Source organism: Nyctereutes procyonoides, unplaced genomic scaffold, assembly GCF_905146905.1.
Source record: "Nyctereutes procyonoides isolate TBG_1078 unplaced genomic scaffold, NYPRO_anot_genome, whole genome shotgun sequence".
Classification (NCBI taxonomy): Eukaryota; Metazoa; Chordata; class Mammalia; order Carnivora; family Canidae; genus Nyctereutes; species Nyctereutes procyonoides.
In genome coordinates, this window is record NW_026575043.1 from 34,353,533 (window position 1) to 34,380,862 (window position 27,330).

General features: G+C 60.7%; 1 protein-coding gene across 5 annotated transcripts in view; it reads left to right on the forward strand.

Annotated features, from left to right (window-relative positions):
• ARVCF (ARVCF delta catenin family member) overlaps positions 1 to 27,120 on the forward strand; it is a 49,968-nt gene extending 22,848 nt beyond the window's left edge. The window contains exons 3-19 of one of the 5 annotated variants that reach the window (XM_055322328.1): positions 5,811 to 6,038; positions 14,805 to 14,963; positions 15,115 to 15,638; positions 17,121 to 17,620; positions 18,224 to 18,407; positions 19,229 to 19,346; positions 19,756 to 19,927; positions 21,574 to 21,645; positions 23,029 to 23,156; positions 23,442 to 23,592; positions 23,846 to 24,044; positions 24,133 to 24,244; positions 24,335 to 24,425; positions 24,741 to 24,794; positions 25,172 to 25,257; positions 25,713 to 25,829; positions 26,272 to 27,120. In XM_055322328.1, coding sequence (XP_055178303.1) covers positions 5,829 to 6,038; positions 14,805 to 14,963; positions 15,115 to 15,638; positions 17,121 to 17,620; positions 18,224 to 18,407; positions 19,229 to 19,346; positions 19,756 to 19,927; positions 21,574 to 21,645; positions 23,029 to 23,156; positions 23,442 to 23,592; positions 23,846 to 24,044; positions 24,133 to 24,244; positions 24,335 to 24,425; positions 24,741 to 24,794; positions 25,172 to 25,257; positions 25,713 to 25,817 — 2,865 coding nt within the window. In that variant the 5' untranslated portion in view covers positions 5,811 to 5,828 and the 3' untranslated portion in view covers positions 25,818 to 25,829; positions 26,272 to 27,120. Of the gene's footprint in view, positions 1 to 5,810; positions 6,039 to 9,444; positions 9,550 to 14,804; positions 14,964 to 15,114; positions 15,639 to 17,120; positions 17,621 to 18,223; positions 18,408 to 19,228; positions 19,347 to 19,755; positions 19,928 to 21,573; positions 21,646 to 23,028; positions 23,157 to 23,441; positions 23,593 to 23,845; positions 24,045 to 24,132; positions 24,245 to 24,334; positions 24,795 to 25,171; positions 25,258 to 25,712; positions 25,830 to 26,271 lie in introns of those variants that run through there. The other 4 variants (XM_055322329.1, XM_055322325.1, XM_055322327.1 and 1 more) reach the window with 4 other exon arrangements.
• Positions 27,121 to 27,330: the final 210 nt, after the last annotated feature.

Below are 27,330 nucleotides of genomic sequence, written 5' to 3' on the forward strand. Positions count from 1 at the left end.
CACTAGTGTTGGAAGTAGCCAGCCACTGACCCCACACAGTGGGGTACTGTGGGGCTTGACCCCTCTCTTGTCCCCAGTTTCCAGTCTCATGACCAGGGTGGAGTGAGTGGGCTGCTAGTGCAAGCAGGGCACTGTGACTGCCAGCTCTCATCCTTCCCATCTGGAGCCCCATGGCTCCCCAGCCCTGGGGCCTTGGGCCTTCGGGTACCCCTGGACTGGTTGCTACAGGGATCTTCGAGGAGGTGGATCCTCACTGCCCATACCCCACACTTGGAGCCTGTAGGGTATCGCCCTTGGGCTGTGGCTGCAGCCAGAATCTGGGTCAGGTGCAGGAGGGACAGCAAGGGGGCTGCCCTGAATCCCAGTCTGGAGCCAGGGGGAGAGCTGTCCATCCCCATGCCATGAGTTCTGATAGAGAGCAGTTCTCAGGGAGCCCAGGAGACTTAGGGAGGGTCACAGTCAGCACAGGGAGCAAGTATCTGTGACCTGCCCCAATGGAAGTCTCAGGCCACCCCTTTAGGTGCCTCTGGTGGGGGCCCCAGAGGCTTAGGCCTCCCACCAAGCTGGGATCTTCCCCCATCTCTGCCTGTGCTCCTGCCAGTGTGAGGCCTGTCTCTGCCACATCCAGCCTGCAGTCACCCAGTCACTCTCAGACCTCAGGCTTCCTGGTTCCCCACCAGTGTTCCTGCCTTGACGTGACCCTGAGCCTCCTACATCAGTACCGCCATGGGCCCTGTTCCTTCTGGACCTCCTACCCGGCGGCCCTCCTGTCCTGGGGCTAAGTAGTGATGCCTTGGACCTGGCCTGCACTTGGCCTAGGGCACCCCATTGGCACCAGTGAAGAGCCCCCCAGACTCTTCTTCCTGAGTATGCGAGTTGTCCTCCATATGATCCTCAGATGGGTGTCTGTGTGGACAATGGGGCCATCTGTCCACCCCCTTCATCCCTAGCATGTTGGCTGATCCCTTGCAACAGGGGTACCTTCTCTGCAGGAAAAATCCAGTTTCTAGGCTGAATCCAGTTGTGGCTCTGCGGGCTCCCTGAAGGTCCCTGTGCCTCGTCGGCCCGTGGGTGGCACACCCAGGCCCCTGGGGAGCTGAATTCCCAGCCGCCTCCTTCAGTCGCCTGCTGGCTGGGGCAGGAGGCTGCTTTTCTGTCTCTTCCTTACCTTCAGTTGGAGCAGAAATTCAGCTCGTCCCTAAACACTGGCGACACTGGTGGGCACAGAAGTGCCACCCGGGGTGCCTCGGTGACCTGAGACGCATCTCCTTGTAGTCTTTTCTTGGGGCGTGGGCACACTTGATGGTTTCCATGCTCGTTGTTTGCATCTTCTGTCTCTGGCCACATCCCTTGTTTGTAGCCTCTACTCCCTTGGAGTTGGGGTTCTGGTTTGTCCTTATTGATTTGCAAGCATACTTTCTAGATGAAGGGTGTCATTTTACTGCTGGATGTTACGAAGACCTGATGCAATGTGTCGATTGTTTTTTGGTTGTCTTTTTATCTTTTTCTCCCACTTTCTATTACGGAAAATTGCAAATGCACAGAAGTAGAGGGGCTAGTGTGTGCCCCTCACCAGCATCTGCCGTGATGAAGTCAAGGTCTAGAAGTAAAGTCACTGCCTGGCTTCCGTTGAAACGCTCACTGTGTATGTAACTATAAATGGTGTCACTTTAAAAGCCCAAACCAAAACACCATAACAACAGTCCATGACGCTGTTTTGGGAGGATGTACAGGAATGCTTCGTCCTCACAAAATTGAGCTGGTCTGTCTTTCCTTGGCAGTTTGTCTCACTGCTTTGAGGTTAAGAACAGCCTCCTCCTGCCCAGACACCCCAGGCCCTACGCTGACTTCCGAGCAGCACTGTGGTCCTGGCAGGGATGAACAGACAGGGACTCCGCCCTGTGTGAACTCCCCGGCCCAGGCCTCCTGCTCCGGCCTTGGCTCAGTGCCCTTCCTTGTGAGCTGGCCAGAAGCTATCCCTGCAGCTGTGGGTACCATCTGACCACAGGAGAGGTGACAGGGTAAATATGGGCCCCCATGAGGCCTGGTGGGCAGTGCTGGGAGCAGGTTCCCGTGCTGGCAGTGTTGAGGGTGGGGGACATGATGCCCTTCCAGGCAAAGCGGGCTTTGGATCACTAGGCCAGGGTTCTGCTTCTGCAGATGGCCAGGGGTGGGGGTAGAATTTGGGGTGGGAGGGCTGGCCAGTTCAACCAGTGGCCAGTCCTCTCTCCCCTCTTGGGGGACAACTGGCAGTGTGCCAACAGATGGCCAGCGAGGAGTCGGGACTGGAGCCCGGGCCTCCTCCCTGCCTCCCCCTGCCGGCCTGACCCTTAGGAAATTCCTCTAATTCCTCAACCCAGATTGGACTCAGGCCCCATAATTTGATTTTCTGGAGCAGGGTTTGGCTGGACTCCTTGTGAGGAAGAATGTCTGGGTCAGCAGGAAGACGTCAAATGTGGGTTTAGGTTTCAGAGGAAGGATCGGCGTCTCCCCCTAACTCCTCTGATGGTGCCTCTGTTTTCTGGATGGACCCAGAATGCTCAAGGTCCATGCTGCCTCTGCCCAGCAGTGCTTCAGAGCCTTGACCTTACCCACCTGTCCACCCACTCACCCATCCACCCACACCTACTTGCTCATTCCCCTGCCCATCTGACTCTCCACCCACCTCTCACCACCACCGCCCCCTCACACAACCACCTACTCCCCCTCTGTCTGCAGGTCCATTCACTGGTTCATTCATTTCCACTTCCATCAGCCTCCTGTCATTCCGTTCCTCCATCCACTCAGCAGTCTGTCTACCTGGGGTCACTCCTGGGATGTGCAGGCTCACTACCTTCACTCCTGCCTGGGACAGGTGAGGCTGGCTCTGCGCTGCACGTTCATTCCTGTCTGCTTGCTAAGTCCACTCCACGAGTGGACAGGTGATTGGACATGGGGAGAAGCAGCCTGCACCAGGCACTGCAAAGCCAGTGGCCGGGATCTGGGTGAGAGTGAGGTGTCTTCCTGACAGGCCGTGAGGGGCCCCTGCCAGGTGACTGGAAGCTGCAATGACACCGGCCAGAGAGGAGAGCAAGGGGCAGCTGAGACCTAAGCAAGCACCCGCTTTCCTGCCTGTCTCAGGCCCTTGTAGTCTGGTGCCCCCTCTCCCCAGGATTGGGCCTCTCCCTGATGCCCCTTTGGGGATGAAGCCTTTAAAGTCTCATGGTTAAAAAAAAAATAAAAAAAATAAAAAATAAAGTCTCATGGTTGATCTTAAAAATTCATGTACAACTTGCTTTCCATGTCATCACACATTTATTGTTTTCATATAAAAATAGCATTTTTGAGTTAGCATCCGCAAAGAGCTGCCTTCTGGAGCGGTGTGGTTTGGCTCACCTGTACCCACACGTGCTCGGACCCCAGAAGGCCACCATGTCAGGGGAGCAGGCTTAGGTCTTCCCTGCTTCCTAGATATGCCCCCAGCCAGCAGCCCGCCTCTTGCATATCCCAGGCCACCAAGGTGAGGAGGCTGTGGACTACAGGCCAATAGAGGGGTGCACCCTTGGGCTGGGGCGGAGAACATGGGCCCTAGCCCCAGAGTCTCTGCTCTTTGTGGAGGCTGCAGGGTACTCTTCTTCCAAGCTGGCTGGCATTTGGGGGGGGGGGGCGTCTCCTGGGAGACACATAGTTATTTAGCTCCAACTGAGAGAACTGGGCAATGGGAAGGTCATCGTGGGGTTTGGCTACCTTCTCACGGTAGCTGTTGATTTCTGGACCCCTGGCTGGCCCCCAGCCTGGGCAAGTGGGCCCCCTCTGCAGGAGGCTCCTTGGACCCCAGAGCTGGAACACACTGGAGGGCCCAGGGCAGGGAAGCTAGTGCTGCCCCTCCTCCCCCACTGTCCTCAAGGTCTGCAGCCTGGGCCTGGTCCTATTAGGAGCAGGGAATAGCAGCCTGAGGTCAGTCAGGAACCCATATCTCAGCACAAGGAAGGAGGAAAGGCACATCCTCGGCATGAGGCCCCCCGATGTCCTGATCACCACCTCCCAGGGCCTTGAGACCCATGCTGCCACCACAGGCTCCAGTGACCTGGCTCCACCCCCTGGCACACCTTGCCTGCCCTCCAGTGAGGAAGACCCCACCATGCCTACGTGGGGCCACCAGGTTCAGTCCATCCATGCGCAAGGCCAGTGTCTAGGTGGCACCAAGGGTTGGGCAGTGTGCATCTGGGACCTGTACCCAGGCAGCAGTGGGTGTGCGCAGGAGGCTGTGTTCCCACAGCCGTGGACATGCCATGCTGTTTGTCCTTTATTTCCTGCTGGCCAGAGAAGCCAGCTTCTACCTCACTTTCCTCCTCTCCTCCCCCATGATGGCCACCACCTCTCCTGGCCTGACAGGCTGATTTTGCTGCCCCTCTGCTAGGTCATACTGATAGTTTTATTTGTGTGACAGGTGCTGGGGAAGTGAGGCTTGGCTCCTGGGACCTGTGCTGGCCTCTTCCCGGAGCTGGGCCTTGGTTCCCCCAGCTTCACAGGGGGCTGGGCTCCATGGTGTCATCTTCATGTACACCCGTGCCCGCCAACCCTGTCCCTGGCTCAGCTGGTACCAGTGGCCAAGCCCAGCACCGACCCCTCCTTTCTAGGGCTCTGTTCTTGCAGCTGCCCCGCCTGGGCCAGTGAGCAGCAGAGTTGGCCCTCCAGGGGTGTTGCCCACTACGCTGTGTCTTTAAGCTGCTGTGTTGTGCAGGGCCACAGGGGCCAACAGCGTCAGCCACCACTGGCTGGCATGCGCCGGGCCAGGAGGAGGCCCCGAGCAGTTCTGGGCATCACACCACACCCCAGGTGCCTTAGCAGTGTGGCCACATGGGCTGCACCCTGCCTGCTGGCCAGCTGCTATGCACAGGTCTATGCTCCATATTCTTCTCCTGCTTCTTGCTCATGAAGAACAAAAGTGGTGGGCAGCCAGGGAGTAAGCAGCGAGGAGAGTGCTGGCTTGTGGTTGCAGCTGCCAAACCCCTGCTGCCACCACCCACCACCCTGGGGCCCTCAGGGGCAGCACTGGGCAGGGGCCCAGGTAGGCCTGACCCTCCCCACAGACTGCGCCTCAGACGCCTGGGACCCTGCCCTCCACCTTCCCTCCAGATGTGAAGCCCATGGGCCACTTCTGGGTACAGAATCTCAACCAGGCTGCACTTGGTGTTTACTCTGCTGTGTAGGTAGATAGCACCCTTGTTCCCAGGCAGTGTGGCTGTGAGTGGAGGCCCGACTGCTAGTCTGCAGGCCAGTGTCATCCCCTCACCTGCTTAGGCCTCCCACCCACCTGGCAGCTGTGGAGTGGCTTCTCTCTCCCTGCCCACTGGTGTATCAACTCCACCACATCAGCTGTATGGCTTCCACACTTTCTCTGGTCCCAGGCATCTGCCTCAGTGAGCTGGGCCTGTGCTGGCCCCATGCTGGGATGAACTGGCATGTGCTGTGGGCAGCAGAAGGCCTGGGACGTCTGAAAGGTGGTCACACCAGTTCTTCCTACCCTTCCCTTCCCAAAGGGCTTCAGGATGCCCACGGTTAGTGGTTCCGCTGGACCTGGCAGGAAGCAGGGCCTCCCGGCTCAGAGCCCCACACTCCATAGGGAGGGAGCCGGCTGCTTCCGGCTAGCCTTGGATTAATGGCTTTTAATTTAGAATTTAATCAATGCGGCTTCTCTCTGGAGAGCTGGATGCTCTGGTCTGGGAGTGAGTCGTATGATCTGTCGGTGGGGTGGGCATGGGGCCTATGATGGCCTCTTCAAGCCTGTGCCCCGGCCCCACCCTGACCTTGCTCTGCTTTGCCTGCAGCCTGTTGGCATCTTGGTCATGGAAGACTGCAACGTGCACTCGGCTGCCAGCATCCTGGCCTCAGTGAAAGAACAGGAGGCCCGCTTTGAGCGACTGACCCGAGCTCTGGAGCAGGAGCGGCGCCATGTTGCCCTGCAGTTGGAGCGTGCCCAGCAGCCTGGTATGGGCAGTGGTGGTGTGGGCAGTGGGCAGCCCCTACCAATGGCCTGGCAACAGCTGGTCCTGCAGGTAATACCCCAGTGACTCATCCGGAAGGGTGAAAATGGCCAAGTAGGGAAATAATCCAGGGGCCTTGGTGGACCACAAGCCAGTATTGAAGGCTTATGGCAAGATATCCTGGAACCCCTGAGGAGGGGAGGAAAGTGGGATCCCAAGGGGGCTGGAAGTCTCACTTGAGTGTGCAGGACACCATGTGATGAATGGGCAGGACACAGCCCAACCCTCAGAATGGCACCCTCCAGTCAAGTGAGTCCTCAGAGCTCAGGTAGCTGGGCAAGGTGTGTTCGAGCAGCTGTCACCCCAGTGACACTGAGAGTTTTGCCAGCTGTGGAGTCTCCTTGCTATGGTATCCTCCTTTGTCACATGTGTCAGTGAGTCAGGCCTACGGGAAGGCTTGAGCAAGGGCCTGGGCTCTGCCCACAGCTCAGAGGGTGACCTAGAAGCCTCAGTTTCTCCACTGGCCAATGCCCTTAAACTGAGCCCAGGCCCCTCTGCTCAGCCCCAAGAGTCTGCTCTGTGGCCAGGCCCTGAGCACTCTAAAGTCAGGAGGAAGGTTGCCTGGACCCCTCCCTCCAGTGTGGATGGGGCACAGGACCACCTGGTTTATGGGGTGGCAGGGGCAGAACAAGAAAACATGGGAGGCCTGGAGTTTGGTGTGATTTTTGAATTCCTATTACTGACTGAGGCACAGGGCAGAGGATAGAGCTGTCCCAGGATCCAGGAGAAGGAGGGCTCTGGTCCACCCTGCAGGCCTCCCACTGTTACTGCTCCCCCCACCCCCTGAGGCCTAGGGGGCAGGGGCCTACGGAGTCCCCAGGTTCTGCACAGAGTGACCTTAGAGGGAGCAAGGCATTGGTCTCGGTTGAGACTGACCCTGTTGGGCTAGCTTCACCTAGCCAAGGCATGTGGGGCTCAGAAGCAGTAGCCCACGTCTGGTCGGGGGAGTTGGTGAGTGACCTTTACCCCCAGAGCCTTGATGGTCTCATCTGCCAGTGGGCAATCCACACACACAACCCAGCACACTATACAATCAGAACCGAAGTCGTGTCTCCAGAGGGCCCAGACCTACCAGCAGCCCCCACCACTGGGGAGCTGTCTCTCCAAGCCTCTGGTGCTGAGGTGGGCCACAGAGCCAGTCCACAGGAGGCCAGGACTGAGGCAGCGTAGGCCTAGATGCAAGAGCCACCCCCTAACCCCCTGGATATTAGGCACTCCAGAGGGTGAGGCCTGTGCCCCCAGATGTGGCAGGGGGTGGAACAGCCCGGCTGGGCCACATGCGGACAGTGGCAGTCAATGACCTCGAGGCCATCCTTCAGGCACCAGGCCCTCTATCTAGCCCTCCCAGGCCCGAAAGGGCTGTAGCCTCCAGCCCAGAGGGCGCCGCTGAGGGTCAGTGCCCCTAGAGAAAGATGTTCCCATAGCCTAGAGCTGCCCCCTGGCCTCCTGGGGGCCGTGGATTAAAGACCTCCGGCTACCACCTCTCCCTGCCCACTGCCCTCCTGGCCTGCCCTTGGTTTTCTGTCTCTTGGGAGGAGATGGTTTTCTCAGGGTGAGATTGGAAAGAGCATGTTCCCAGGGCTGTGGCTGGACTGGCAGGGCTGATGGGGACATTGTGGGAGGCGGGGCCCCATCCGCTAGCCAGGCCTAGCAGCCGGATGTCAAAACTGCTTCCCAGATTGGTCTCAGCAGGAGATGCCTAGTGTCCTACCTGCTGAGCCCCAGGGCTGCCTGGAGCTGGTCCTCGGGGTCAGAGCTGGGGTCTGTGAAGCTCAGGGCCAGTAGCAAGGCAGGTTGCCGGGGCTGAAGGGTCAAGAGGCCAGGAGCTAGTGTTGTGCTCCTTGTCCTGGCCACATGCCTTTAATCCTTCAGCAGGAAGAGCTCTCTGTTCCAGCACCTGACTGGAGTAGAGCCAACCCTCAAGCAGTGTGTGTTTGTGTGTGTGGAAGGGCAGCTGGGACACTTTTAGGGACCTCGTCAGCCCCGGGTTAGGCCAAGGTGGGTTTGTGCCTGGGGCACTAGCAGCAGGTGAAATCTGGGAGAAGGCAGAAGCAGCTGAAACGTAAGTCCCTCAAGGCCGCAGTCCAGTCCTCCTGCTGCTGCTTCTGTCCCAGGTGGCTCCCTGTGGGGCTGCTATGGATGGAAGATACAGGGGCCAGTGGTCAGGGTGCAGGTGGGGAAATGGAAGCTCAGTGTGCAGGTGGAGAAATGGAGGCTCAGAGGGACATGCAGTGGATACCCAGAGTGCTTGAGCATTCGGGGGGCATGGCTTAGGTACATGGCATGTCCAGGAAGAAGGATTTTCTGAGTGGGGTCTGAGGCAAAGCAGGAGGGGGGCAGGAAGCCCAGGCCCTGCCCTCCTTTCTTGCCAGACCCATGGAACCTCCTTGCACTGGCCCTTGCCCTTATTCATCTTAGAGCCTAGTTTCCTTATTGGTGATACAAGAGCCATTGGCTTACCTTTATGGGGTATGACCCAAGAAGGCCCCAGTCCAGCACAGCCCAGCCTTCCTGGGTCTGTGTTTGTATCCAGCAGAGCCAGACTCCCCAGGGTGTGGCTGTACCTTCATGCCAGGCTAAGGTGCACCCTGGTTTGGAGAAGTCCTGATGAACCAGCTGCTCCGATACCACCCCCCCACCCGAACCGACCACTTTGCAGTGGATCAAAAGCATGGAAGAGAGAGGGCCTGAGGCCCGCTTGGCCTTAGGAGTTTTCACCCAGGGTCATCCAACTGCTGAGCCCTCCCCATGCACCATTTGATCTGCTCTGACACCCCTCAGAGGGTGGGGAAAACCCTGGACTTCTGTGTCTTGATGAGGAGAACCCAAGACAAAGTAGATCAATGCCAGGTCCATCTGGCAGGCCCCTACTGAGCTCTGTGGAGACACTTGGGGGGCCCAGCTGGGGTCTGGGCAAGGGCCTGGGGCGGTCAGACCTGGGAGACCTGAGAGACCTTGCCGCGCTGACATCGCTGTAACACTGATCAGCGGTGGTGGTGGTGGTGGGGCACTTACCGAGTCAGGATGAGCAGCCTACCCAAGAGGACGGCCGCCCTGGCCCGCTCGGCCAGAACTCAGTTTCCCTAGCTGTGCAGTGGGAGGGGCCTGTGAGCTCTGTTACTGGAGGCTAAACGAGGCCTGGGGAGCGCCCAGCGGGAAGATGTCACCCCCGCAGGGGACGCGGAGGGACGGGGGGTTAGGGGCGACCCCGGCCCCGCCCGACAGCCGAGCTGCACCCCGCGCAGGTGGGGGGCGGGACCTCGCCCGGCCCCGCCCCCGGCCCGCTCCCCGCCCGCCCCGCCCGCCCCGCCTGGGCGCGGCCCCGCTCCATTGGCTGCTCGCCTTGGCCGCCGCCAGATCCGCCCCCGCGGGGAGCGAGTCCGCCGAGCCCGAGCCCGCACGGCCGACGCGCCGGAGCCGAGCCCGGGTCAGCCGCCGCCGCCGCCGCCGCCGCCGCCGCCGCTGCCGCTCCTACCGGCCCGCGCGCCCCGAGCCCGGCCCGATGCCGGCCGAACTCAGACAGGTTGGAGGAACTTGGTGCCGGGCGCGGGGGCGCCGTCCCGGGGGCGCGGCGGCGGAGGGCGGGGCGCCGGCCTTCCCGGAGGACCCGCTTTTGTTCCGTGGAGCCGCCGGCCGGAGGCGGCTATTGTCTGCGCTCCGGGCCGGCGCGTTCGGCCCCGGGGCGGGCGGGGCGGCGGAGTGAGCGTGCCGCCCGGGGGGTGTGCAAGGCGCGGGGCGGGGCCGCGGGGTCTCTGGGGACCGGGCGCGGGCGCCCCGGGGCGGTGCGGTTCCACGCCGGTAGGCGAGGCCGGGACCGGGGGGGCGGGAGGGCACCCCAGGGCATCGCCCGGCACAGGTGCCTGGGTCGGGGGTGGTGGGGGAGGGCCTTCCTGAGCAGCCCCTCCGTGCAGGAGGGATGCCGAGTCCCGAGAGGGCAGCGGGGTTGGGCCTCCGGCTCTCCGGAGCCTGGGGGGGCTCTCCTCCCCTCCACACTCCAAGCGCGGGCTCCGACTCTGGGGACCTGCGAAGACGCTTCCGGAGCTTTAATGGGAGCCCTGTGTGCCCGGCGGCGCACGTGAGGGGAGGGGTGGAGGAGGGCCCTGCCCACGTGCGGAGGCGGGAGGGGTCTCCGAGGAGAGCCCCGGCAGTCAGCCTCCTTGTGCGGGGAGGAGCCGGAGGGAGGCCTCCGGGCAGCCAGCACCTCGTGCTCAGAGGGCTTAGGGTCCAGTAACAGTCAGGGATACTGAAGCAGACTGGAGAAGCAACTGCCCCAGGCCCCTTGTGATTGGGGTCTAGGTCACCCCTCCCCTACCCCTGGGAGCTGGGTTTCTGTCTGCTGTGCATCTCTGGTACTGGCCTGAGGCTCAGGCCACTGACTGCCCCAGAGAGGGAGGGGTCAGCTGCGGGGAGTTGGGGCCTCTGTGTAGCTGATGGATGCTGACTGGGCTTGGAGAAACTGGGGTGGGTGACAGCCAGCCCTGCTGTCCCCTGCAACCTTGCTTCACCAGTCTGGTGCGCTTGCACTGCCCGTAGGTCTCTTGACCACTCCGTGTGGACTGCAAGCCCTGGCAGGTGGATCGCTGCTCTGGAGGGGTGCGCTCACATCTGCCTGGGCTGGATAGAGGCTGTGGGCATCAAGAGAGGTGCATCTGTGGTGGCCAAGGGCTTGCTCTCTGGTGAGAGATGCCAGCCTGGATTGTCCTGGACTCTATCTGGGACAGCTGTGCTGGGAGGGGACACATTTGTTCCCTCACCCCTCCATTCATTCTTTCAGTGCCCGCTGTCTTGTGTCCGCTATGGGTCAGGACTGGGGATTGTGGGAGCCAGGTGTGGGATCCCACCATAACCCATTCCCTGTCTGTGAGGCGGGACCACGGACAGGATGGGGTTCCTGTCTTGAAGTTTGTTCTCCATGGTACACACCATGGGTGCTCATCATTCAAGTGCAGTGGGTGAGATAGAGCCGTGCTTCTGGGACTCCACTCCAGCCCCCCTCCCTCATTGTGACTTGGCTTGTTTCCCCGTCCCCTCCCTCTACCGTTCGCCCACATACCTCCTAGGTTGCTGTGGTCTTTTGCCTAGGAGGCGGCCACTTTGTCTGTTGGCTCACATCTTGTGTTCTACTCCCCACGTTCCCTAGATCTAGTCGCAGAGGTGGGGCTGGCACTCTCCTACTTGTTCTATGGCCTTGATATGCTGGGTGCTTTCTGTTTCCTCATGAGGAAGCTGAGCCCCGGGTGTGTGACAGGGCCAAGGGCCCTCCCACTGTGCCCAGCTCTGTGCCTCTGGGGACCCTCTTAAGAGCAGTGGTGGCTGGCTGGGTTTATCTCTCTTTAGTTTATCTAAACTGGCCACTCTGGCCCCTGGCTTAGAGTCTTGGCCAGGCCCCGCCCCCAAGTTCAAGGCAACTCATGGGAAACCCCAGGTCTGGACAGTGCCCCACTCTGGGCAGGCCTGTAGACCATGGATTGGGTAGACCATGGATGGGAGTGTCAGGGGACAGTTTGGGCCATGGTGGTAGGTGATGGGAGGCAGATTGGTGGTCCCAGGAAGAGGGACAAGAATGAAGCTAGGGCTGGGGAAGGGTGACGAGAGACAGTTGACAGAATTTGGCAAGATTTGGGATATAAAGGACTAGGGGTTGTGTGTCCATGCTGGTGTTCATGTCTGGGGTGCATGGGGGAGTCTGAGCTGCAGGGCCAGGGGTCTCTGGGCTGTGCCACCCTGGGTGGATGGACATGCAGCTCTAGAGCAGGCTCTTGAGTTCAGATGAGGATGCAGGCACCCTGGTCAGCTGCCTTTACTGAGTGCTGTGTGCCGGTCACCAGTCCATAGTCCCACCTCAACACCCCATGGATTCTGCAGAGGCCTAAAGCACGGGTTGACCTTGGGCCTTTCCCTGATTCCCCAGTCTGCCACCAGCACTGAGGCCCCCAGAGTGGGTGGTTGGCTGAGAGTCTGGACACAGGGGTAGAAGATAGGAGGAGATGATGGGGGTGGGTTAGCATGTGCAAGGGGGGCAGCAGGCACTGTGCACTGGGGGCTGTTAGGACAGCATGCAGATGGATGTGCTTGGGCCTGTGAGCCAGGCTGGGTGCTCACACATGCGTGTCTGTGTGCATCTGTCCCTGTTGGGTCTATGCACGCACGTCCAGGTCCTTATCTGCATGTGTGCCCAGGCATGTGTTAACGGGGGCCGGGCCTTCCTGTGATCACCGGCTGACTCACGCTCCCGCCTGCCCGCCCGCCTGGGTGAAGTCATCGCCTGTTTTTAGCTCCCTGAGGTCATTTGCCAGTGGGGGCTCTCGGGGCCTCAGGATCCCACTACCAGGCTGTCTGGGCTGGGTATTAGTGGGCGATGCTGCAGGGTTGCCAGGCTTTGCTGGAGGGGCCCTGGCTCCTCTGGACCCCCATTCCTTCGTCCCCCCTACTGCACTGTGGCAGACGTCATCACAGGCTAGAGTGAGAATAAACTGAACCTCAGAGTGTCATTGAGGTCTGAGGTGTGCTTACTCCTCTCCTCCCTCCTCACCCCACCCCCCAGCCAAGGAGCTGGAGGCTCTTCTCTGAGAGCACTGATGTATGCGGGTCTACTCGAGGGGCAGGTCCTCCTGGATGCTCCGGTCCCCTCTTGGGTCCACTCTTGTCTGTCTTGCCCCTTGCCCCTCCCCTTCACCTGCAGCCCCTGGGGTGTGGCCTGAAGCCCCCCAATGCCCAGCAGCAGAGAGAGAGCTCAGCGCCTGCCACGGTTTGCTCCCACAGTTGCCAAATACAAAACTCCCTGAGCTTTCGGCTCCAGAACTGTCCCGGCCTCCAGGGCCCTCAAAGAAGAGCCTGGTAGCATGTCCTATTCAGGGTCTCCGTTAACTTCACTTTCTCAGGGAACGTCATTCCTCCTACCTGGCCATGTCCCCACCAGGCATTCCACCTGCGGTCCCAAACTGAGTGGCGATGGCGCCTGCGGGGTAAGGTATAGCTCAGTGGCCTCACAGAGCCACCTTCCCTGTGGAGGCCTGGATTCCCCGTTAGTGGTCTCTGAAGTCTCAGTTAATCCTCTTCCTCTGTTAGGCCTCAGTTTCCCTTTTAATGAAATCATATACAGTTGTCTTCTGGGGACAGAGGCTGTATTCTGTGACTTACTTCCTGTGTCACCAGAGCCCGGGGGATACACCTGTCCTAACATGGTGCAGGTCTCTCCTTGGACTCCTGGAGTGTTTGCAGGGGCCCAGAATTTCAGGACTATGAGTAATCAGGGGCTTTAGCATTTTTTCAGGACAGGACCCCAAGCTGAGAAGATTGCACATCCTGAGGAGGACCTCAGGAACAGGCCCTAGGGCAGCTCTGGGCACCTAGCCTTGCACACTGCCTGGGCCCGGGGCTGGGAGCAGAGTAGGGCTCTGGTGGCAGGCAGATATGGGTATGGCCTTCCTTGGGCCTCAGCTCTGTTTCTGTGTAGGGCCTCAGAGGGCTGGGGCCCAGCCAGGGACCCATTCCTCAAGACACAGCATCTGGGCCACAGAACAGGGCCTGTCCTCCTGCTGACCTGGCCCCTGCTGCCCAGGAATGTGCTCCGCTTGCCTGCCCACTGCAGCTTGGGTTTCAGCTCCTACCCATCCTAGCCAGATGCTGATCCTGAGACGTTGGTGTGGTGCAGGGCCCCATGCAGTCAGAGGCCTGGGGGTACATGGCCTTTGGTTCTCAGACCCCTTTGCCAATCAGCACAGCAGGGGTCTGTTCAGCTCTGCTGTGGGCTGGCCTGTCCTCTTTTTTTTATTTTTTTATTTTTTAAATTAATTAATCAATCATTTATTTATTTATTTATTTATTTATTTATTTATTGGCCTGTCCTCTTTAAACTTCCGGTCCCTACTCCAAATCTGCCATAGGCTGTCCAGAGCTGTCTTGCCTAGAACTCCACCATGGTCATCCCCTGCAGGGGTGAAGGCGGGGGAGGGGTGCTGCAGGTTGGGGAGACCTACAGAGAGGTATGTCAGGAGGGCGCACCAGAGTCCCTGTCAAGGACTAACCTGGCACACCTGGTCTGAATTCCCCATCTCTGGGCTCTGGTAAGACAATGAGCGTCTCAATGGGGAGCACCAAACACTGGCCCAGATGAGGCAGGGCCAAGCTGGTGCCCACTCACCACCCCTAGAGTGTCCAGGCCGGAAGGAGCACGGGTATTTTGAGCATTCTGGGAACTGGGTATTTCTGTCCCACAAGGGCGTCTAGCTGGCCTTGGGGACAGTGGGGGCCTGGTGTGGCTCTGGGGAGTCAGCGAGCAGTACTGAGACTGTTTTCCCAAGGCGTCTGCACTCAAGGTTTCTTGGATGGGGCAGGGACGAGGCCCAGGACACAGGAGGGCCCACCCAGGGGTGGTGAGCCATGTCAGGGTCAGGAGCTCGACCTGCAGGTCCTACCAACCTCCTGGGGCCACCAGGAGCCTATAGCAACCGATCGAGCCTTGCAGCTCAGACAGGGCTACCCAGGACTGCACGCTGGGGTCAGGGGCTTTATCTGCCAGCCTAGCCCAAGGAGGCCCCAGGACTGGGGGAGGTGACCCCCCTTGGAGCCCCCCATGGGTTAGGGCAACAGAGCCAGTCAGCCCCGTGGTGTTCAGGGTGCTGTCTTCACCAGCTGGGGCTGAGACAGGCCCTGGGGTCCATGGGTTCCAGGGGTGGGAGGAAGGCACTCCTGGCATCTAGGCCGGCACAAGTATTTGCACTCCAGGGCCAGGTGAGCTGTGGGTCCTTCCACTGACGCCCATCCCCCTGTTGCCAGGAGCAGAGCCCAGGCAGCCAGGCCTCACTGGCCACCATGCCAGAGGCACCCGAGGTGCTGGAGGAGACAGTGACAGTAGAGGAGGACCCTGGCACACCTACCTCCCACGTGTCCATCGTCACATCGGAAGATGGCACTACCCGGCGCACCGAGACCAAGGTATGGCCAGACCGAGGCAGTGGGCAAGTAGGCTGTGCAGCCACAGTTCTATTATGAGAGTGGCCTCCCAGGGGCCACCTGTCATCTGGGTGGCAGTGTCTGGGCTCTCAGGCTGCCCAACCAGCCCACCGACCACCCGCTTACCCACTAGGTCACCAAGACGGTCAAGACGGTGACCACGAGGACAGTGCGCCAAGTGCCCGTCGGCCCAGATGGGCTCCCTGTGCTGGACGGCGGCCCCCCGCTAGGCCCCTTCGCAGATGGCCCCCTGGACCGGCACTTCCTGCTCCGTGGGGGCGGTCCGGCCGCCACACTCTCCCGTGCCTACCTCAGCAGCGGGGGCGGCTTTCCCGACGGCCCTGAGCCCCGTGATGTCCCCAGCTATGGCAGTCTCTCCCGGGGGCTGGGAGTGCGGCCCCCACGTGGCCCCCTTGGCCCGGGCCCCGTCGATGGCTGCTTCACACTGCCCGGCCGACGTGAGGCCTTCCCCCCGGGCCCGGAGCACGCGCCGCCGGCCGGTCGCTCCCAGCCCGAGCGCTTCCAGGCGGAGCCGTATGGCTTGGAGGACGACACACGCAGCCTGACTGCTGAGGATGAGGGCGGCCCGGAGCTGGAGCCTGACTATGGCACTGCCACAAGGAGGAGGCCTGAGTGTGGGCGTGGCCTTCGTGCCAGGTGAGCACCCCGTGACCGGCCGCTGCCCCCGGGAAGTCTGGCTGCTGGGGCTCTCCGTTAGTTACACCTGTTAGTTTGAATTGGCCACAGCTCCTTTCAAGGACAGCAGCAAGGGAAGCTTCTGGGGGAGTGGAAGTTCCCCTGGGCATCCTCCCTGTTGGCCCCGGGGCATTAGGGAAGTTGGTGACAGGGCCCAACGCTTGCTACCCTTGCTCCAGGCAGGTGGCCATGAAGACGTGAGTGTAAGTGGCTCAGAGCATTTCCTCTGCATTTCCCCAGGTCTCAGTTTACCCCGTGTACAGAAGCTATATCCCAGGAACTAGGCTACCCAGCTCTTCCCAGCTGTAGACTCTGGGTCTGTCCCCTCTGCCCTCAGTTTGTTTATCTGTAGAATGAGAATATGACCACAGCATTGGTATGGATTTTTTTTTAATTTTTTTATTTATTTATGATAGGCACACAGTGAGAGAGAGAGAGAGGCAGAGACACAGGCAGAGGGAGAAGCAGGCTCCATGCATCGGGAGCCCGATGTGGGATTCGATCCCGGATCTCCAGGATCGCGCCCTGGGCCAAAGGCAGGCGCCAAACCGCTGCGCCACCCAGGGATCCCCTGGATTTTTTTTTTTAATATTTATATATTTATTTATTCATGAGAGATACAGGGAGAGAGAGAGAGGCAGAGACACAGGCAGAGGGAGAAGCAGGCTCCATGCAGGAAGCCTGACACGGGACTCGATCCTGGGTCTCCAGGATCACACCCTGGGCTGAGGGTGGCGCTAAACCACTGGGCCACCCGGGCTGCCCTTGGTATGGATTATGCTGTGTGAACACAGACAAGATACCTGGTCCCTTCTAGCCTCAGTCCCTGCCCTAAGAAGTAGGTTTGCTGGTGACAGCCCACAAGGACATCCTGTGCTCTGGAGGACTGGTGGCCTGAATGCCCCTATCTAGTCCCAGCAGGCTGGCTGTGTGCAGGGAGGGTCACCTCTTTCCCCCACATCCCAGCAGATCCCACATGCAGAGATGGGCCTCGATAGAAGGCAGGAGGACCCCAGTCACAGACAGATGTTTCATAGAAATGCATTTAGCTCAGAATTGGGGAATGTTGCATGGTGGTGAGAGTAAGTGAGCTCCCCGTCTCAGGGAGACCCTCGCCCTGATAACCATTGGTAACCTTTGGCTGGCACTTAGCTGATGGTGGTGAGAATGAGTGAGCTCCCCATCTCAGGGAGATCCAAGCCCTGATAACCATTGGTAACCATTGGCTGGTGTTTAGCCGTGTCACTGGCTGTGAGTCAGTTCTTGCTGGCCTGGCATGGGACTCTTGGCACTCGCTCGGTGCTTGGGGTCAAGTATCAATGGTACGGGCCTCTCCCCACCTTTCCTGGGTTTGTGTCCTCCAGAGAATATAGGATGAGTAGCTCTGGAGCAGGTGCCTTGTGGCACTGCTGAGACGTCCCTGCACCCTGCCCGCCTGCACAGGGCCTACGAGGAAGTGGCAGATGATGGCGGCGAGCTGATGGAGGAGCGGCCCCCTTTTCCTGCTGCGACCGCACCCCTGGCCCAGCCAGAACGGGGCAGCCTAGGCAGCCTGGACCGAGTGGTCCGGCGGTCGCCCTCCGTCGACAGCGCCCGTAAGGAGCCGCGGTGGCGGGACCCCGAGCTGCCGGAGGTCCTGGCCATGCTGCGGCACCCCGTGGACCCCGTGAAAGCCAACGCGGCCGCCTACCTGCAGCACCTGTGCTTCGAGAATGAGGGTGTCAAGCGGCGCGTGCGGCAGCTGCGGGGCCTTCCTCTGCTCGTGGCTCTGCTGGACCACCCGAGGGCGGAGGTGCGACGGCGGGCCTGCGGGGCCCTGCGAAACCTCTCCTATGGCCGAGACACGGACAACAAGGCTGCCATCCGGGACTGTGGTGGCGTGCCGGCTCTGGTGCGCCTGCTGCGGGCAGCCCGGGACAACGAGGTCCGAGAGCTCGTCACAGGTGAGTGCACCGTCATCCCTTGGGGGAAGGAGAGCGAGGTTTGGCCAGGAACAGGTGTCCCTTCCCACCCACCCATGCAGTCAGGAGTCCAGCTGCTGGGGGCAGGCATGGCTTAGACTGAGAGGTCCTCAGTGTCTCTGCCCCTTGGGCAGGCCCCCTTGCCACTCGCCCCCATGTACCCATACTCCTCCAGGTCCCACCCTCCAGGGGGAGCTGTGCTGGGGGAATTGTGCCTTAGGGGACCCAGATGGCCAGGTAGGGTAATATGACCACCTTCAGGTGGAGCCAGTGGAGGGGTAGTGCCATTCACCCATGTGGCTCAGAGGGGATAGGGGAAGAGAAGGCACCTGCTTGTCTAGCCACAGGCTCCCCATAAGCCCTTGCTCTGTGTCCCAGCCCCTCTGGTGCTTCCTCCCGACTGGTAGTATTGTTAGGTGCCTTTGCACATCTTGCCTGGGCCAGGGTAGGCACCCAGGTCCTCTCATGGCTTTTGTCACTATCTTCTGGTCTGACCTGGGGCACATCCTGAGCGAGGTCACGTGGGGAGGTAGGGAGGTCAGTGCTTTGTGTGGTCAGCACTGGCTGGTTGATGGCGCCCTGCAGGCACACTCTGGAACCTGTCATCCTACGAGCCCCTGAAGATGGTCATCATTGACCACGGCCTGCAGACGCTGACCCATGAGGTCATTGTGCCCCACTCGGGCTGGGAGCGCGAGCCCAATGAGGATTCCAAGCCAAGGGATGCCGAGTGGACAACAGTCTTCAAGAACACATCGGGTTGCTTGAGGTGTGGGTGGGGGCCGGGTTCGGGCACTCTCTGTGCAGCCGCCCAGGTCTATTCTTGGTCAAGGAGGCAGGAGCCAAGCACTAGAGCCAGTGTGCATACCTGGGAATATCCTCAGTAACATGGAAGACAGTTAGCCACCCAAGTTTTAGGAGCTTCACATCCACACTACAGTTCCTGCCTGAGTCCTGAGAATGGGACTGGATGGGGCTGTTATACTCAGCCCCAAGGGAAGCCTCTGGACAAGGTCTGCCACCGTCTCATGTAGTACCCTATGTCTCCAGCCCCACTCACCTTTGACCCACGCTCCCATCACCACGGCAGCCAGGATAGGGGGAGCCAGGACCCTCATCCTGTCTGCCTCAGAGGCTTCATTTCACATCCTCAGACCTCTGCCCTAACCCTCCCACCCTGGGTATCCCTATAGAGTCCTCACAGGTGGTCCTGGGTCTCCAGGGTCCTGCCTGTTCATCAGAATGTACCCCCATGGCTTTATGGGGTCTTCACGGGGTAAGGTGGAACCCAGAACTGCCACTGGGGTAGGGGGAGCCCAGAATTATCTGTGCATGGATTCAGGACTCTGGACCCCGTTCTGTCCCCTTTCAGTTCTGCTGGGATCAGAGAAGGCCCCCTGCCCCACACACATGGCAGACTAGGGCTCTACCCTAGGGTCTCAGTGTCAGGACACTCAATAGCCCTGACAGGGTGGCATCAGACCCTGTTTTACAGATGAAGACAAGACCCCAAAGCTGGGAGTGGGGAGTGCTTGGCTGGGAAGTTCCCATGGGAGCCAGGGGTCACAGGGCTCGCTCTTGGCCACCCAGGAACGTGAGTTCGGATGGCGCAGAGGCCCGGCGGCGGCTCCGGGAATGTGAAGGGCTGGTGGATGCCCTGCTGCACGCCCTGCAGTCAGCTGTGGGCAGGAAGGACACGGACAACAAGGTGAGTGGAGCAGGATGGGGAGAGCCTAGCAGGCCCCAGCAGGATCAGTCTCACAACCTTCTACAAAGGGTTGAGAGACGGAGCAAGAACTGGGCCCAGGGGGCCTGACTCCTTTGGGCAACACAGGAGGAATAGGTGTGGGGGTCTGGGGCAGCGCCCTGGGCGTGGGCCACCCCACAGTGGCCACACTGGAGCAGACACCCATGACGTCCCAGATGAGGTCCTACATGCAGTAGGCTCTCCCACCTTTTTCCTCCCTCAGCCCTCCCCGGGAGTCCTCAGCCACGTGGGTCCCCATCTCTACACCCCCAGTTCCTCCCATGTACACTGGCTGTGGCTGAGCTTCCCCGGGAGGGCTAGTAGCCTCTGCCCACCAGACCCTGTTCCATCAACTCTCCTCTCCCCACAGTCAGTAGAGAATTGCGTGTGTATCATGCGGAACCTGTCCTACCACGTACACAAGGAGGTGCCTGGGGCCGACAGGTACCAGGAGGCTGAGCCTGGGCCCCCAGGCAGTGCTGCAGGCTCCCAGCGCCGGAGGAGGGATGACGCTGGCTGTTTCGGTGGCAAGAAGGCCAAAGGTGTGTGGGAGGGACAGGGGTACCACTCTAGGACTCCCCCTGCCACCCCAGGATGAAGGGCCCCCATACCCATGGCCATCACAGAAGCCAGAGACCACCTGATCAGCTCCTGATGGGCAGGTGGGAAAGCAGGTTGCTAAGGAGGGTGTACCGAGCCCCTGGGTCATCCGGCTGACCGTCCAGCCTTCCCTCATCTGCACTGTGGGCCCCCCAGGGGAGGGCAGGAGTGAATCTATGTGGTGTTCCTGCTGCTGCCTGGACTCAGCTCTGGGAGGGGTTCTTTGGACCCATGTGTGGAAAGTGCTGAAGGTGATGCCGCCTCCTGGCGTTCACAGAGCACCTGAAGACCTTGAGATGCCCACCCTGCCTTCACACCATCCCAACCGGCATTTGCTGGGTACAGGTTCCAGGGTCTACATTCCCTGGCACCTGCCCTCCTCCCCTGCCCCCAGTGTGGACCTGTTCTGACCCCAGGCCTCCACTTTTTTTGTTCCACTTCTGGGCACTCAGCCCTCCAGAGTAATCTGGGTGGGATTCCACGACCTGTCTATTCAACTTGGGGTGTGCAGTGGGAAGTCGAGGCCTCCTGGGAGGGCATGGGAGGGCACTGCCCATTCAGGCTCGTCTCCTCTCTCCCGTGCTTCCTCCGGCTGCCCAGAGGAGTGGTTCCATCAAGGTGAGTCCCTGTTTGTCCTGCTGTCCAGGCCTGGTGGGTGCGCTGGGCACCAGGGAGGTGCCGCTCGCCCTGTTGTCCAGGCGGTCATCTCCATGACGACTGCAGGGCGGTCCAGCCTCAGGGCCCTGCCCCATCCCTAGTAGTCCCTTCCCTAGGCAGCCATTTCCATGACAACTGTGTGGACATGACAACGGCAGGAATGTTGGCCCTGGACTTGTTGGGATGCCAGTGGGCTGTTCCTGTGTAACCTCAGACTCAGCTACCCAGGGAGGGCTGGAGCTGAGCAGGGAGAGTGAGGGGGTGGAGGGCAGGGTCTGGGACTGTCTGTCCCCGTAGGCCCCAGTGAGCAAAGTCTGCCCCTGGGAATGAGGTGATGTGTGGCTTAAAGGGACCACACAAAGCCCCCATGAGGCTGGGCAGAACAGGGAGCCTGGATCACTGAGCAGTGCTGCCTTTCAGAGGAAAGGAAGCTCCCTCATCTGAGAGGAGGGGGAGTGGGAAGTCGTGCGCTCACTCACCAAGGGGTGCAGGCCGAGGCTGACAAATGCTAGGTGGGGCTGCTCTAGGGGCTCGGCCTGCGGGTGGAGGTCTCCTTGCCAGCAGAGCTGGGACCAGGTCCTGATGCCAGGCAGGCATTTCCCCGTGGCTAGAACGCTTGGCCCCAGCCCTGCTTTACTATGCAGCCAGGCAGGTCTTGTCCTTGCTAGCCCTCAGCTTCTCTGTACCTCCCTGTCACCCAGCCTGGGCTCCCGGCTCCTGGCACCTGACAGGTGATGAGCCCTGACCACTGGGGGGCAAGGCTGGGACACCCCCAGGCCCCACTGTCACCACTGCCCTTCCCAGGGCCTCTTGGTGCCCAGTCCCAGGCTTGGGGGTGCTCTTGGACCTTGGGCAGGGAAGTGCTATGTCCACCCTCCTGGCTCATCCTGCCCGTGCAGGGTCTACTTCACCTCCATCTGTCCTCTTCCAGGGAAGAAAGATGGTGAGATGGACCGGAATTTTGACACACTGGACCTGCCCAAGCGAACTGAGGCTGCCAAAGGTGAGTGGGCAGAGGCAGAGTTCAACCCAGGCCCATCCAGGTAGCGAAGCTTTGTGCTACCAAGCAAGCTCGAAGGGCCTTGGGGATCTGATGGGGAGACAGCCCACAAGTGTGGGGTTCCCCAGAAGGCCGTCCAGTCCCTGGGTACCGGGCATGGGTTCAGAATCAGGGTCAGTTCCATGGGCCACTCCAGGCAGGGCAGGAGACAGGCACAGAGAGGCCAGGCACTTGCAAGGTCACACAGCACATGAAAGACTAGAGGAGACAGCCGAGGCCTTCAGTGAAGGCAGAGGTGAGTTAGGCAGGACCTAGTGTCAGCTGAGGTGCTCACCTTCACTTCGGAATGTGGGAGCAAGGGTGTGCAGTCAGACCTTGTACAGGGGCCGATGGTGCAGGGGGCAGAGTGGTTTATCCTTCTCGTTCTGCTGTGCCTGTCCGAGCCCTACTGTGTGTTGGTCTGTTCTGTACACTGCAAATCCAGCCTGAGGAGGAGTGATCTGTCCTGGTGAGCCCCAGGCCGCGGCCCACCCTGCAAGCCCAGACAGCCCCAAGCAAAGTGGAAGACCCCAGCCCTGGGAGGTCTAGGGGAAAACAACACACGCAGAGGGACCAGTGCCTGTGAATACCCACGCAGGGAACACTTGAGTGGGGCACATGCTTGGGGCATTGGGGGAACAGGAAGCCCAGTGAGGCTGGAGTGGAGGGACCAGTGAGGAATGGGGAGCAGGTAATAGGATGTGGGTGTGGGAGGACAGGGCAGGGGGAGTAATGTCTGGATCCAGGTCAACTGAAAGCCCGCTCAGCCCTTCCCCCTAGAGTACTTTAGAGCAACTCTGCTGCCCTGTGGGGGCAGGGCCTCACTTATGGGGGCCGGGAGTGGTTGAGCAGGGTGCAGACTGGGAAGGCAGGCTCTGTAGCTAGGGGCTTGTACCCATAACAGCCTAAGTTATGTAGGGGAGAACGGGCCCTGTTCCCAAAGAGGATGGGTCTTTTCCTAGGGCTCCCCCTGCCCCCAGTGGCACAGCCTATCTGCCCTGGAGAGCTGGCCCGGTTGTGAGGGAATCTGGGTCCGGTTGCTAGGGAAACAGCCCTGGTTGCCCCCTCCCTCTCTACCCCAGGCCTTGTGGATGCTCTGGCTGCCAGGCAGGGTCAAGGGACCAGTGACTTCGCTTAGACCTACTGCCTCCTCACTGAGCCTCTGTGTCCCATGAAGCGGGAATGCTTTTTTCCTCCAGTGGCCCATAAGGGGGGGGGAATGTGTTGATGTTACATTTTCCCTGGCTGCACCATTTCCCATCCCTGGCCCCAGCTGACTGATGGGAGGAGAGGGGGGAATGGAGCGGGGGTCTGGGTGACCGCGGGCGGTGGGTACTCTGTGCCCAGGCTTTGAGCTGCTGTATCAGCCCGAGGTGGTACGTCTCTACCTCTCCCTTCTCACGGAGAGCCGGAACTTCAACACCCTGGAGGCGGCTGCAGGTGCCCTGCAGAATCTCAGCGCTGGCAACTGGATGGTGAGAGGCTGGATCTGGCAGGGAGGGAGAGTCCAAGGTCTGCTGGGGGTGCGGCCTCTGCCTTTGGCCAGGCTGGGGGTGGAGGGTTGTTGGGGACCGCACGGGATACAGTGCCTCCCCGAGGTCCAGGGGATGGAGTTGGAGTTGAGTTGCTTGGGTAGAGCTTTGTCAGGGCAGGAGAAGGGCCCAACCAGAGGTGACATCTGGGGCTCGGCTAGGAGAGTGTCTAGGCGTGCAGCTGTGTGACCCAGTGTGCTGAGCACACTCCCCACCCCACTGCCACAGTGGGCCACGTACATCCGTGCCACGGTGCGCAAGGAGCGTGGCCTTCCAGTGCTTGTGGAGCTGCTGCAGTCCGAGACGGACAAGGTAGTACGTGCTGTCGCCATCGCCCTGCGCAACCTCTCCCTGGACCGGCGCAACAAGGACCTCATAGGTGAGGACGCTGGTGGGACAGGGCCAGGATGCAGGTCCGGGGGGGGGGGGGGGGGCTGCTGGGGCGGCAGGGTGGGGAGGGTTCAGCCCTGCCCCTGTCATTTCCTCCAGTCCCAGGTGCTTGGAGCTGATGTCTTCCCATAGGGTCCCAAGGCCTAGCCCCTGTCCATAGCTCCCTGCTGCTCTCTCTCCTGGTGGAGGCCCCCGTGTGAATCCCGTTCCTCCCGGTCCTGACACCTGCCCCTGCCCTTCAGGAAGCTATGCCATGGCCGAGCTGGTGCGGAACGTGCGCAATGCACAGGCTCCGGCGCGACCCGGGGCCCGCCTGGAGGAGGACACGGTGGTGGCCGTGCTCAACACCATCCACGAGATCGTGTCTGACAGCCTGGACAATGCGCGCTCACTGCTGCAGGCCCGAGGTGTCCCGGCGCTGGTGGCCCTGGGCGCTGCCAGGTGGGCGGGGCAAGGGGCGGGGCCCGGGAGGGGCGGGGCCTGGGGCGGGGCGCGGCGAGTGCTGACCCCGCCCTGGGCCTGGCCACAGCCAATCGGTGCGCGAAGCGAAGGCCGCTTCCCACGTGCTACAGACCCTGTGGAGCTTCAAGGAGCTGCGAGGGGCCCTCCAGAAGGATGGCTGGACCAAGGCGCGCTTCCAGGTGCGGCCTTCCTCTTTCACTTCTCCAGGGTAGGCCCCCACAGGAGTGCCCCTGACCTATACACTGTCTGTTTTGCGCTCCCCACCCCAGTCAGCCGCCGCTGCTGCTAAGGGACCCAAAGGAACACCGAGTCCCGGAGGCTTTGACGACAGCACCCTGCCACTGGTGGACAAGAGCCTTGGTGAATACGGGGTCGGGGTGTGCACGCCTATCCCTGAGGTACACGAGATGCTCCTCCACCTAGGTGCATTGTTGGTGATGAGGCAGGTAAGGGGTAGGGGGGCCCTTTCCTGGCTTGCAGCCTCCTACAGTCTCTCTACCCACAGTGTCCACATGGATGGGGGGGTGTCAGTGGCAGAGGCCCAGCAGGATGGTGCAAAGATGTTAGTGACGCAGGGTACACAGGGTCACGGAGGCCAGCCTGCTATGGGTTTGTTCCGGTATCTCCACTGTTTCTTGCAACCAGCCAGCCAGCCACCTGGCTTGTGCCTTGCAGATGGTGAGAAGCCAGGCAGCCGGGACGTGATCCCCATGGAGGCACTTGGCCCAGGTGAGTGCTGATGCAGGGTGGCTTGTTTCCTGGGGGAGGGCAATGTAATGAGCCAGGTAGTTTTGCCTTGTGTGTTTGGTGTTGGGAAGGCCTCCCAAGGAGATGCTGGGTAGAAAAGAGATTTGGTTTTGGGGTGCTGTTGAACAGGGTAGGCTCTCCAGCTAAGGTCTCTGGTCTGCCATCTGAGGGGGGGCTGGAGAGTTCTGAGCCACCATTGTGGGAAGGGCCTTGAGAAGACCTGGCCTAGGCCTCCAGCATAGTGTTCAGAGTCATCTCCAGGAGTCCCCTGTCTGGGGCCCCCTGTGTCTGGGCTGAGAGGGAGATATGCCCCTGTGGTGCCTGCCCCTCAGAGTTCCCCTCATGTCCCCCATCCCAAGATGGATACTCCACTGTGGACCGGAGGGAGCGAAGGGCTCGAGGCAGTGACCCTGCAGGGGAGGCCTCTGAGAAGGAATCGTTGAAAGTACGTATCACTGTGGGCAGGTGCCTAGGGAGGTGATGTAACTAAGGCATTACTGGGAGGGGCCCTGGCAAGGTGCTGAGTGTAGATGCCCAGTACACCTGGGGTGGGCTCACCTGCAGGGCAGCTGAGCTGGGAGACCGAGCCAGGGGACTCTGAGCAAGCCTGTCTTCATCCTCTTGCCTGCGTGTGGGGGGCCGGGGCAGCGGGGAGGAAGCGGTGGGTGAGGGCCCACCATTGTCCCACCTCCAGGGCAGCACCTGCCAGCCTGCTCTGTGATAGTCCCCTGGCTTTGGGCACAGGCCTGTGTGTGTCCACGCATCACTGTGCATCTATGTGAGCCACACTAGCTCAGCTCCCGCCTCATCCACTGAGCAGCCCAGCCCCTACCTGTCCGCGCTGACTAACCTGCTCTGTTCTGCTCTAATGCCCTTCTGCTCACTGCCTGTCCGCTGCAGCCCGACCCCGGCAGGAAGGTTCCTCCTGGGCCCAGCAGGCCCGCGGTCAGGCTGGTGGATGCCGTGGGGGACGCTAAGCCTCAGCCCGTTGATTCCTGGGTCTAGCTTGCATGCCTGGTACGTTCTCTCGTCTGGTTTCTCGTCCAGCCGTTCCCCGTCCCCTGGGAAGGGGCTTATTGTTAATCTGTGCTGGCTGCATGTTCTGTCCCTCCGTCTCCCTGGTGGGACCCCAGCTTCAAGGTCAGCAGGCACAAGTACCCACCTTAGGCACAGGCTGGGGGCTGAGAGGGACATGCCTCCCTGGGCCTGCAGCCTGGGCTCAGGCGCTGTGTCCTCAGGGCCAGAACAGGGATGGCTCCCCTGCCCCCACATTTAAACGCCTCAAGCACAGTGCCCCCCAACGACCAGCGAGTCAGATGGGCCCTGATGCTGAGACTCTCGGGGTCAGCCTGTGCCACCCCAGCAGCTGCCTTTGTCCACACTTGCGTTGGCCTGGCCTGTAAAGGGGTCCGCCCAGCCCCCAGGCCGCCTGGCTGAATCTTTCCCTCTCCCTCCTTAGGTCTCGGGCCCAGCCATTTGTTCTTAGGGATCTGATCTGATCATGGGAAGATGGGAACTCCGGGGCGGCCCTCACAGACCCTGCTGTGGAGCTTGGAGCCCCCTGGCGGCAGGGCTTGGCAGCGCCTCTCGCCCGGGAGCCAGGGCTGGACGTTCTGGACACAGCTTCCTTCCTGCCCCTGCTCCCTCCCTCCTAACTCCCTAGGCTGAGTTAGCTGTTTACTGACATGGTGCTGTGTGACTGCAGAGAGAGAGAAAGCCAGCCGGCCTGCCGGGGGTGGGGGGCCCAGGGAAGGGGCAGGGCAGGGCACCTAGCTTTGCTTTGGGGCTGGCTGTGTAGAAGTGTGCTCTTGTGTGTGCAGGGGCCCAGAGGAGCCCCGCAGGCCTGCCAGAGGGCAGGCAGCAGGGGAGGGAGAGGGGGGCTCAGGGAAGGAGTTTGACTCCAGAAGGTGGAGGGGATCCACTGGGCTCTGAGTCCCACCCTGCATGCCAGGCAGAGCATGGGTGGGGGCTGACCCGAGCAGACCCGAGCAGAGCCGCTCTGGGGGTCAGACTGTGCTTGGCCCCACCCTGCCCTCAGTTGCGTGGAACCCCAGTGCAGCAGGGGCCGTCCCTGAGCGACTCCAGCCTGGCCGTGCCTACCAAATCCCGTCTGCCCTGAGTTACACCTTGGGACTGACCTGCGGCAGTGGCGGGGGACTGCTGCCTAGTGCCTGCTGTTTGTGACTTTAAAACAGAAGAAAAACACTGACGAAAAGCATTAAAAACAAAACCAAAATAAGACTGTATTGGTAAACACCTAAATTTTTGTAAGAAAATTTAAAAAGTAAAAAAAGCAACACAGAAACTGCCTATCTTCTGCGGCTCAGATCTCTTGGCCCAATCTGCTTGCTTTTCCGTTTGCCCAGTGGGAATGGGTGGAGGTGGCCCTGGGTGTCCATGTGCTATGTCCAGAGGGGGCTCAGCTCCCAGGCCCCAGGGGTGTTCGTGCACGTGTCCTCCCAGACTCACTGTGACCTGCTTCTTCACAAGGGAGAGGGCTAGCTCCTGGGCGGGCTGC